At 41.0% G+C, this 12,462-nt stretch overlaps 1 protein-coding gene across 1 annotated transcript in view; it reads right to left on the bottom strand.

Annotated features, from left to right (window-relative positions):
• The window catches only part of LOC132827939 (sodium-coupled monocarboxylate transporter 1-like), a 72,700-nt gene extending 60,819 nt beyond the window's left edge, over window positions 1-11,881 (bottom strand). The window contains exons 1-2 of the mRNA XM_060844785.1: window positions 11,736-11,881; window positions 11,265-11,326 (exon numbers count right to left, since the gene is read on the bottom strand). Coding sequence (XP_060700768.1) covers window positions 11,265-11,326; window positions 11,736-11,881 — 208 coding nt within the window. The remainder of the gene's footprint in view (window positions 1-11,264; window positions 11,327-11,735) is intronic.
• Window positions 11,882-12,462: the final 581 nt, after the last annotated feature.

Genomic DNA, 12,462 nt, shown 5'->3' with positions numbered 1-12,462 from the left:
CAGAATGCCATACCCTTTCCTGTGTATTAACGCCTTGAAAATGATGAACTGCCCATGTTCATCCTTAATTTGGTCTGAAATGGGAGGTTTCTCTACACTAGTTTGGCCACTCCGCTGCTTTTAGAACTGAAAGAGAAAAAGAATATCCTACCAACCCCTCCCTGCTGTAATTTCAGATGTTCCTTGTCACTCAAGTGGTTCCTTGTAGCAGGGTGATATCAACCCTCTCCTTTCTAAGGTTTGAGAGCACCTTCTTTCTTTAGATCGGGGAATGACTCCCTTTTATGTTCCAGGTGCACCTTCTGAATGAACCACTATCCATAACCGTCCAAAGCAGCCCGCAGTACTCCAAGGGAAATAAGCCTACTCATGGCGCAACGAATGGAAAAAAAACAATGTTCTAAAACCTACTGCTACAGATACTACAAAAACTAAAAAAAACCTAATCACTCCTCTTAAATTAAACAAGCAAACATACAAAGAACAAATAACTGGAGATTTCCCCCTCACCAAAAGGGGGCATTACCATCATCATTCCTTCCTACTAAAGCCGTGCCCCAAACCCAAGCAGTACAGAGACAAAGAAAACCTATTATTTACACATGAGAGAATTAAAAGTGGTCGCTTAACCCATCCCTCCATACATCAACCCCATTTGTCTTTAATAAAAGAGATAATCACTCCACACCTAATGGAAACAAAGGGATAACAGAAATTGATAAAAAAAAACAGGAATTTTACTGTTGTGGTTCTGTTCGCCAAGCTGGGAGTTTTTGTTGCAAACGTTTCGTCCCCTTTTGAATAATGTCCTGATGCAACTTCGTTTGTGTGTGTTGGAGTGGTTGCTTTCATAGTTCAGGACTTGGTCTGTGTGTGTGGCTTTTCTGTATACCTTCGTGGTGAATTCTCCGTTTGGTGTTCTTTGTACCATCATGTCAAGGAATGGGAGTTGGTTGTCCTTTTCTTCCTCTCTTGAATTCGATTGGGACAACACCACTATTATAGGGCAGGCCAAACAGAGAACAGCCAGGGAATTCCTAGAGGCATGGCACTCATCCACGAATTCTATCAACAGACACATCGAACTAGACCCTATATACCGACCACTGCAGCGGACAGCAACTGACAACCGGAAGCGGCAGATTCAAACCAGTATAAATGCCGGAGGAATCAGCACAGAAGCACTTCACAAGAGGCTCCCAAGCACTGAGGATGTCACCTAGAAAGGGGACGAAACGTTTGCAACAAAAACTCCCAGCTCGGCGAACAGAACCACAACAACGAGCACCCGAGCTACAAATCTTCTCACAAACTTTGAGGAATTTTACTTCCAAACAATGCAAGGTATATAAACGAAAAACCAAGACAGCAAAGGATTTACCATTGTTTATAGTTTTTTTCTGACCCAGACCATCTATTTCTAGGAAATCCCTTTCTTTCTCTGCTGAGTCAAAGTTGTAAACAGACACTCCATGGTGGAAGCAAGGAAATGCCCGGTACCTCATAGAGTATTGGATATTCAGCCTCTTCCTGACCTCATCAAAAGATTTCCTCTTCTTGATGACAGCCCCAAAGATGTCTTGAAAAAATGTCATTTTCAACCCCTTGGTACACCAGGGTCTGTGAGTCTTTTCCCAGCCTTCAGGAGGCTTCTGTTATCATTTACTTCTTGTTGTAACACTGGAGTTGTGCTAGGACTGGGCAGGGACACTGATCCAACCTGGACCTGCGCATCGCAATATGGTGGGCCCACTCTACACACACCCGGCCTAACTCGATCTCCAGCCCTAGAAACTGCGGGAGCTTGAGCAGGTTCTCACCTTCTTCCCATTCTGGGAGCCCGACTATCTGTAAGTTCATCCATTTAACTGGTCTGGTTTACCAGCATTCAGAACCTCCCCTCTGCATTCTCCGCTGTGGTATCTGCTGCAGTGGCCTTTTGAATCAAGCATTTGGATCTACTGTTCATGCATTTTTTAGCATGGCAGAGATCGGTTCCAGTGCTGAGTCGATTTTCCCTTGGAGTTATAAGTTCAGTTGCTCCAAAGGGTTCCAAGGTGCCACCACAGGAGTTGAGGGTCTGGCTGTGAGTTTGCCCGACACTCACCTTTTGTTCAAGAGATACTCATAATACTTCCTGTAATTTCAGCAAGAGCTAAAATTGTTTTGACACTAGATTTTGGAAATTAATCTTGGAGTGTTCATTAGCAAAAAGAGATCAATTCAGATCTGCATTCATCTTTAAGGTTTGTAGCTTCACCTTGATGGTGATTTCACAGGGGATTCCTATTGCACCCAATATTTTTCATTAGAGAATCTTGAGAGTGGTTTCACAGCCAAATACTTGTTGCCATATGTGGACGATTGACTCCTACATACTATAACAGATGATGGAACATTCTAAATGATTAACCTATTTGTTACCTTCATTGTTAAAGACAGGTTTGATAGTTAACCCCAAGTAGGTTCAACCATTGTAGGAACAAATAGGTTTCCTAAGGGAATGGAAACCACTACATGGTCTGACAGACCAAGATAGTAATTCCTCAGTGATTATCACTGTTGGTATATACATGCATCCACGGCTGATGGGCACTACAGGGGCTCGAGTGCATTACAAACCTACAAAACAATAGTTTAATTTGAACTCTGTTAGTTCAAATTTTGAACACTTGATTTTTGTTACAGTGTCCCTTTAAGCGGCTGGCACCTTTCAATCCAGTTTACTTTAGTTTAATTTGATTTAACTGATTTTAAATTGCTTAGAATTGCTCAAGTCTACACTGTTCATTTCTGGAGAACTATCAATGCAGCTTTATACCAGGTTTTGCAGAGATGGTCAAATCTCTTTGTAGGGTTAATAAAAGCAATGGACTCCAGGAATTGTCTTCATGGACAGCAGACCACAACAATACAACAGAAAATTTAAAAGTAGCAGCATATGTTACCAGTTTAGTAAATCCAGATCCAAAACACATTTGGAACTAGTTTCTATGTAAAACAGTACAATAGCTGATTTAGGATAAGACCACACTGGCTACAGACATTCAGCAGCTTATGTCTTTTGCATCCCATAGGGGGAATGGGGTCTTACTTGTTTTGTCAATGGTATTTTTAGCTATTTCTTAGGGAATATATTTTACATATTTTACAGGTCTACAGAAGACCACTCTTCATTCATCTTATACCCCTTAATAAAACCAGTATCATCAGCAAGACAAAGTGAACAGACACGAGAATTATTTCAGAGATTTAGCAGTGACTTCATATGTACTACTCTTCTTCAGTACATGAGAGTCATCTTCACAACTGGCCGTTGTCATTGATGGATGTTGAACTAGTTTCTTCAAGTTCTCATTGAAGCAGTTCCTGACGTTTACATTGATAGTTCATCACATCATGTCAATGGGACTCCCCACACAGACCTTAAACATAATTGTACTGCCTGACCTCTCCTCAGTTTCAAGTGTCTCCAAGACTCTTCTACATTTGCCGTATTGATGACATAATGCATTAGAGTTAAGAAAAATAAATGCAGGTAAAGCCATGAATCAATACTGACTATGTTATTAATCACTCTTTAGATCAAAAGATTTTCTTCTTCTTTAGATGGTAAATCTATTGTCCATAAACTGCATCTTAATTGTTTCTTAACAGGTAAGGAAGCAGTCATATGTGGGGAACTTTTGCAAGAGTTAGAGTCTGGTAATTAGTACTTAACCCAACTGTTTCAGCAGTTGGGCCTGTAATAGATTTGATATCTCTTTAGTACATGTACAACTCATGTCCAACAGTTATTTACTGGCATGAACAAAGTCAGCCTTTGTCTACATTTACTTTATGACTTTATGAAACCTTTCTTTCTTCTGCAGATTAATGTCTGTTAATGTACAGGCAAAAGCCAGATCAGAGTCCATTGGCATGTACTCCACCTGCATCAGGAGATTAACCTTTGCTCTTGATTCACTCACATCCAACGTAATTGTGGTCATTATTCTGCTGAGACTGATTTAGAGAAGGTTGCAGCTAATACATGTAGCCTAAGACAAAGGAGAATGTAAACCTCAGGAAACTTTTGACACATTGTAATAAGGTTTTCCTTAATGATCAGGCACAACCACAGGGTTCTTTGACTCAGCTTCATGTTGATCTAATTGGCCCACTTCCAATATGACAAGGAAATTTTATATTTGCACATATGGTTGTTGACCAGTTTATTAAGTTATCTAGGCATTTCTTGTCCATTGAATACTATTAAATGAAATATTTTGTAGGTGGAACTTCCCATACAGGTTTGACTGTGACCCTGGATTTCACTTTACAGATGAAGTCGTTCCTAAGCTACAAGAGTTGATGAGAAGTTTGAGAAAGGTTGCACTTACCTCATCATGCACAATCTTCTAGTATCACATTCAAAAATCCCAGAAGGTTAAAGATGGTTGGAAGTTATATGTAGATAACCCAATGCAGTGGATTAACTAACTACCTTGTTGTTTGATGGCAATCAAATCCATGCCTCACAGAATATAGAACCTAGAACAATCCAGCACAGAACAGGCCCTTCGGCCCTCATTGTTGCACTGACCTGTGAACTAATCTCAGCCCATCCCCCTATGCTATTCCAAAATCATCCATGTGCTTATCCAAGGATTGTTGAAATCTCCCTAATGTGGCTGAGTTAACTACATTGGTAGACAGGGCATTCCATGCCCTTACCAATCTCTGAGTAAAGAACCTGCCTCTGACATCTGTCTTAAATCTTTTGTTCCTCAATTTGTAGTTATGTCCCCTTGTACAAGTTGACGTCATCATCTTAGGAACAAGTCTTTCACTGTATACCCTATCTAATCCTCTGATCATCTATCAAATCCCCTCTTAGCCTTCTTCTTTCCAATGAGAACAGACCCAAATCTTTCAGCCTTTCCACATAAGACCTTCCCTCCAGATCAGGCAACATCCTGGTAAATCTCCTCTGCACCTTTTCCAATGATTCCACATCCTTCCTGTAATGGGCAACCAGAACTGTACACAATATTCCAAGTACAGCCACACTAACGTTTTGTATAGTTGCAGCATGACATTACAATTCTGTAACACAATCCCTCTACCAATAAAACCTAACACACCTTCTTTACAGCACTACCAATCTGGGTGGCAACTTTCAGGGATCTATGTACATCGACTCCAAGATCCCTGTGCACATCCACACTACCAGGAATCTTTCCATTGACCCAGTACTCTGCCTTCCTGTTATTCTTCCCAAAACTACAGGACTGTTACCTTATCAAGTTATGACTGGAAGGTTAATAAGAGGGGTCTCAGTCATTTAAAATTGACTGGTAGAACATACATATCAATTAGGTACTCTAAATGATTGGAACAAATGTACAGTCAGTTAACTAATTTTTTCCAAAAAATATTGGGCAGGCTAAAGAGTATTTTGATTAAAAGTTTAGTCTTTTAATTACCAAATTGAAAATATAGTAATAGCAATGAATTATAGTAAGAGAGAAAATACTTTCAATGTTAAATGGGTGGGTCCATTCCAAGAATCTTATAAGGTTTTCACAGGAAACAAGGGAACATAAGAAACTTCCAAATTGGTTCATATAAACTGTAAAAGTCTAATTATTGCATGTTGGTCTCTCCCAGTTAATGTGAAGACTTCAAGACTCAAGGCTTTGTAGCAACAAAGCCAGTCTTAAGGATGTAACTTTGTAACGTCTTTGATGACAAGGGTAATGTTTCTTTCAGCCCTGAGGTGAGGAGTTATTAGAGTTCACGTTGCTGTCCTATATTTTTGTATAGCTGAAAATGTGTTGCTGGTTAAAGCACAGCAGGTTAGGCAGCATCCAAGGAACAGGAAATTCGACGTTTCGAGCATAAGCCCTTCATCAGGAATGAGGAGAGTTTGCCAAGCAGGCTAAGATAAAAGGTAGGGAGGAGGGACTTGGGGGAGGGGCGATGGAGGTGGGATAGGTGGAAGGAGGTCAAGGTGAAGGTGATAGGCCGGAGTGGGGTGGGGGCGGAGAGGTCAGGAAGGAGATTGCAGGTTAGGAGGGCGGTGCTGAGTTGAGGGAACCGACTGAGACAAGGTGGGGGGAGGGGAAATGAGGAAACTGGAGAAACCTGAGTATTTTTGTATAGTTAATGGAGGTTAAATTAGGCAAATTGTACTGGATGTAAATTTATTATAAGAAAAGAATTAAATTACCTGTCTCTTTAAGGCCAGATTCAATAATCTGGATGTCAGAAGAATATTGACTTTATGGTCAAGAAATAACCAGGACACTTAGTGTTCTTGGACATTTTTTGTTAGATACAAACTGCAGATAGAACAAACTTTGGCTAATTGATTCAAGGCAGTGGTCAAGTTTCAAAATTGTGAGGAAGGCTAGTAACATGTTTCCATGATTGGGAGAAGCCAGTGTTGGGACTGGGGTGTATATAGTTAAAAATCAGACAACAGCAGGTTATAGTCCAACAGGTTTAATTGGAAGCACTAGCTTTCGGAGCGACGCTCCTTCACCAGGTGTTTGATGAACTACCTGATGAAGAAGCAGCACTTAGAAAGCTAGTGTTTCCAAATAAACCTGTAGGACTATAAACCTGCTGTTGTCTGATTTTAAACATGTTTCCAATTAGACAATATTAATCAGAAGCTGTTAGTTCCTGGGCTCGAGGGAATAGAGCTGGTTGTAAATGTAGCAGAATTACCTTTGAACAGTATGAAAACAGCACATTAACGAAACTCTCACTTTAACTGGCAAAGCTAAAACTTGTCAGGAGAGCACTTATTAAAGTGCTTTGCTGGAAGAAAATTGACTAGGAGAAAGTGAGGACTGCAGATGCTGGAGATCAGAGTCGAAAGTGTGTGTTGCTGGAAAAGCACAGCAGGTCAGGCAGCATCTGAAGAGCAGGATAATCGACATTTCAGACAAAAGCCCTTCATCAGAAATGAGGCTGGGAGCCTCAGGGGTAGAGAGATAAATGGGAGGGGGTCAGGCTGTGGGGAAGATAGCTGAGAGTGCAATAGGTGAATGGTGGTGGGGGGCGGGGGTTAAAGGTGATAGATCGGAGAGGAAGGTGAGCGGATAGGTGGGAAGGAAGATTGACAGATGGGACAAGTCATGAGGTTGGTGCTGAGCTGGAAGGTTGGAACTGGGGTAAGGTGGGGGGAGGGGAAATGAGGAAATTAGTGAAGTCCACATTGATGCCATGGGGTTGAATGGTCTCAGGTGAAGATGAGATGTCGGGTGGTGAGGGAGTGGTGACGGAGGAGGCCCAGGTCCTGCATTCCCTCAGCAGAGTGGGAGGGGGAGTTGAAATGTTCGTCCACATGGCGGTGTGATTGGAAGAAAGTTGATAGGACCAGTAAATGGAAAGTTGGTTCAGGAGACGTAGAGAGAGTTGGTAATGGGAGCTTAGGCAAGTGTTAAAGGGAGACAAGATAGAGGTAGAAAGGGAAAGTGTGAAGTTGAGGAATTATAGAGACAGAGAATGGTTATGTAGCTATTAGGAGAGAAATGAAGAGCAAAAGAGCAACTGTACACAGCACAGTTTGAGCATTACGGTGGGCTATGAACCTTAGCAACTAAAATGAGCCAAGAAATTAAAGTTGAAATCTTAAAACTGCAGAGGAGTTAGTACGAGTGCATTACTTAAGATACTAAAGCACCAGCCTCAAGGAACAAGAACAGAAGACTGTAGATGTCTTGAGACAGATTGACATGTGTAGAACAAAAACAAAAAATGCTGGAGAAACTCAGTAGGTCTGTCAACATCTGCAGAAAGAGAAATAATTAATGTTTCAGGTCCAAAATGGCTATCCTTTGAAACTGTTGTGTTGAACATCTGTATCATATGCTATGTTAATTAATTGTATGTTAGGGATTAATATTAGTATAATATTGGTATAATAGTGGGCGGCACGGTGGCGCAGTGGTTCAATTCCCAACTCAGGCGACTGACTGTGTGGAGTTTGCACGTTCTCCCCGTGTCTGCGTGGGTTTCCTCCGGGTGCTCCGGTTTCCTCCCACAGTCCAAAGATGTGCAGGTCAGGTGAATTGGCCATGCTAAATTGCCTGTAGTGTTAGGTAAGGGGTAAATGTAGGGGTATGGGTGGGTTGCGCTTTGGCGGGTCGGTGTGGACTTGTTGGGCCGAAGGGCCTGTTTCCACACTGTAAGTAATCTAATCTAATTAAGGAAAAATCTAATTAAGTAATCTAATTTAATCTAATTTTGCTGTCTAATAACATTTGTTCGCTTGCTCATTTAGTTAATGATTGCCCTTTCCACCAATATGGCCATTCCCCTTCAAAACGTTTCAGACTTTGGGATTTTATATTTCGTCCAAAATATAACAAATCTCAACAATCTCTATTGTTCAGGCAAATGTACACTATATTATAGTTCGAGTGTTAATGTACTTTACATCATGTAACCTTCTGTAAATCCGGCTATCATGTGAAAGTTCTTTGCATTTGATTATGCACAGCACAGAGAGTCCATGAGATGTAACCTTTCCTACAGTAGCTTGCAATATTGTGTGCCATCTTCTACTATATCCTGCACCTTTGCAACTTACTAATGTGATAAATTGGAAATATATCTATTGCAAAGTTCATTTACTGTTATGTTAAAAGTAGACAAGCAGGAGGCTGGAAGAACTCAGCAAGCCAGGCAGCATCAGGACTGTAGAAGGGTTACGTCCGAACATTTCTCATCAGTTTTCACTCAGGAAAATGAGAATATTGTAGAGGAGAAGAATGAGGTACGACTAGACTAGAAAGGATTGAGGTTAGTTGTGCACAAGTGTTATCAATTCTAGAAGGAGTGAAAGTAGACAAGTCCCCTGGGTTGGACGGGATTTATTCGAGGATTCTCTGGGAAGCTAGGGAGGAGATAGCAGAGCCTTTGGTTTTGATATTTGAATCATCGTCTACAGGTTTGGTACCAGAGGACAAGAGGATTGCAAATGTGCCCTTGTTCAAGAAGGGCAGTAGAGATGACCCAGGTAATTGTAGACCAGTGAGCCTTACTTCTGTTGTAGGAAAGGTTTTAGAAAGGATTATAAGAGATAGGATTTATATTATCATCGAGCAAGCAACAATTTGATTAAGATAGTCAACATGGTTTCGTCAAGGGCAGGTCATGTCTCACAAACCTCATTGAGTTTTTGAGAAGGTGACAAAGCATGTAGATGAGGGTAGGGCAGTTGATGTGGTGTACATGGGCTTCAGTAAAGCCTTTGATAAGGTTCCACATGATAGGCTGTTGGAAAAAATGCAGAGGCATGGGATTGAGGGTGATTTAGCAGTTTGGATTAGAAACTGGCTTTCTGAAAGAAGGCAGTTGATGGAAAATATTCAGCCTGGAGTCCGGTTACTAGTGGTGTGCCACAAGGGTGTGTTTTAGGACTACTGCTGTTTGTCATTTTTATAAATGACTTTGAGGCAGGCATAGGTGGATGGATTAGTAAATTTGCGGATGGCACTAAAGTCGGTGGAGTAGTGGACAGTGTGGAAGAATGTTACAGGTTGCAGGGGGACTTGGATAAACTGCAGAATTGGGCTGAGAGGTGGCAAATGGAGTTCAATGTAGCTAAATGTGGGGTGATGCACTTTGGGAAGGATAACAGGAAGGCAGAGTACTGGATCAATGGAAAGATTCTTGGTAGTGTGGGTGTGCAGAGGGATCTTGGAATCCATGTGCATAGATCCCTGAAAGTTGCCACTCAGGTGGATAGTGCTATTAAGAAGGCATACGGTGTGTTCGGTTTCATTCATAGAGGGATTAAGTTCCAGAGCCGCAATATCATGCTGCAACTATACAAAACGCTGGTGCGGCCACACTTGGAATATTGTGTACAGTTCTGGTCACCCCATTACAGGAAGGATGTGGAAGCATTGGAAAAGGTGCAGAGGAGATTTACCAGGACGTTGCCTGATCTGGAGGGAAGGTCTTATGAGGAAAGGCTGAGAGACTTGGATCTGTTCTCATTGGCAAAAAGAAGGCTAAGAGGGGATATGATAGAGACATACAAGATGATCAGAGGATTAGATAGGGTAGACAGTGAGAGTATTTTTCTGAGGATGATGACGTCAACTTGTATGAGGGGGCATAACTATAAATTGAGGGGTGATAGATTTAAGACAGATGTCAGAGGCAGGTACTTTATACAGAGAGTGTTAAGGGCATGGAATGCCCTGCCTGCAAATGTAGTTAACTCAGCCACATTAGGGAGATTTAAACAATCCTTAGATAAGCACATGGATGGTGATGGGATAGTGTAGGGGACGAGCTGAGAATAGTTAATAGGTGGGTGCAACATTGAGGGCTGAAGGGCCTGTTCTGTGCTGTATTGCTCTATGTTCTGTGTTCTAACGTTGACTTCTCCACCTCCTGACACTGCTGGCTTGCTGTGTTCTTCCAACCTCCTGCTTGTCTACCTAGGATTCCAGCATCTGCAGTTATTTTGTCTCTAGTTATGTTAAAAGTGTTAAATTTTCCAGGATTTTTTCAACCATGTGATAATGCCCAATGAATGCATGCCTCAGCGGTATAGCATTAAGGAGTCTTCTGACTCATCATGGTCAACCTGTTAATGCTGTGTTCTGTGACCTGAAAAATATAATGTATGGAGGGAACAAACACAAATAAAAATAATTTATTGTGAAGAAGATAATTTTATGACAGTTATTGTGCAAATAAGCTATTGCTGCATTTCTGTATATCAGTTGCCAGTGTAGACACAATAGCCGCTTCAGGGCCAAACTGTGTGAAGCTGTATGGCTATTGATTCTCACAGATTCAATTTGATGGCTTGTGCAGATATCCTGTTCAATAATATGAATGCCAGCTACAAGACCAGAGTTATTGATGGCAAACGTTTCTTGTTTTGACCCCTTATTTTGTACTTTCCCCATATAACGGTGGGAATTGGTAATTTTTATTTCTCAACACTTTTGAGAGGCTAAGCGGTTAATCATTCAACCATTTGCTAGACTTTGACTATTTATAATCTAACGTTTTTAAGCAGTCAAGTCTTATTTTCTAACAATAGTGCCATATCCAGTTTTTAAACTTAAGCAACTTCTGATAGGTAATGGCTACCAAGTCATAGTTTTAATGCAATTAAAGGATGTGCATAAACTGGTTCCAGTTTGTGGTGTTATATTTAACAACATTTCACCAGGAGAAGTCAAATTCTAACACATGTTGATTATTTTCTAATTCTGCAGAGTGCAGTGGAACTCACTCACCAGTAATAGCAGATAAGAAACTCGCAGCCAAGGAAAGTGCAATTGGATATGCAGAAATTTGTCTGAAACAAGAAAAATTGGTTAAATTATTTTTATTAAAATTATTCTTACTCTACTTTCACTTTATCTCTTGGCAGTGATAATTCTTTCTGCTGCATGAATTGTATGAAAATGCCAATTTATTGACTACTTGTCTCTGGAGATAAGTTTAAAGTATTCACCATTGACATCCACATAAAAGCTGTCTAAATGGAAAGTCACTGAATGGCAATTGCCAATTCTGCCTTCACCCAACTTTCAGTTTCTCTCTTTTGACTCACCTGAACAATAATGATTCCTGCTCACTGACAAGGGTGACTTGACATAGATCTGTTGTTGAATTACAAACTTGAATGTAAATTATGTTTCATGCCCAAGTCATAGTTTTCCATCAAACTACAAGGATTTGACACCATCTGGATGCATACCCACCTGTTCCCTATTAGGAATTCTTCTGTAGCTTTTCCCTTTATTCTTCTAGACTTTATAGCGAAGTAAACCCCAATTGCAGTAGACATAACAAGCATAGCGGCAAATACGACATAATCCCAGGCTTGTAAACTATTTTTCACAGACATATTTGCTTCTTCTCCTGAGGTAAAATCTGAGAAGCAGTGATCAGATGTAGAATCCGGTTAAAAGTCCAAGACTTTATGAGGCACCACATGATCAAACTGGTCACTTCTCACATTCGTGCATAATTGTTTACCACAAATTTCAGAAAAGGCACAACAATGCAATCTTCCAGGGACTGCTTGTGACCAGTCAAACAGTGGGAAAAAGTGAGGACTGCAGAGGCCAGAGATCAATCAAACAGTTGCCAAGAGAGGATTTTATTAAACAATAGACAAGCCTGGAGGAGCAAGTGTTCTTGCCACTGAACCTTGAGAAAACTCTCTATTGTCAAAGCAGGCAATGGCACCTTTTAACTGGACTCTTTAGATCCCCTCTTAATTTTGCCATTATCATCTATCTTCTCAAAAAATCTACCCTTGAACACATCATCCAAGAATTACAGAACCGTAGAAGGTTTATGGCAACGAAAGAGGCCACTTGTTTGTAAACGGTTAGCAGGGCTCCTGAGGAAAAAGTGTGGATTGCAGATGCTGGAGATCAGAGTCAAAAAGTGTGGCGCTGGAAAAGCACAGCAGGCCAGGCA

The sequence above is a fragment of the Hemiscyllium ocellatum genome, chromosome 25 (genome assembly GCF_020745735.1).
Source record: "Hemiscyllium ocellatum isolate sHemOce1 chromosome 25, sHemOce1.pat.X.cur, whole genome shotgun sequence".
Classification (NCBI taxonomy): Eukaryota; Metazoa; Chordata; class Chondrichthyes; order Orectolobiformes; family Hemiscylliidae; genus Hemiscyllium; species Hemiscyllium ocellatum.
This window is presented reverse-complemented; position numbering and strand designations above follow the sequence as displayed.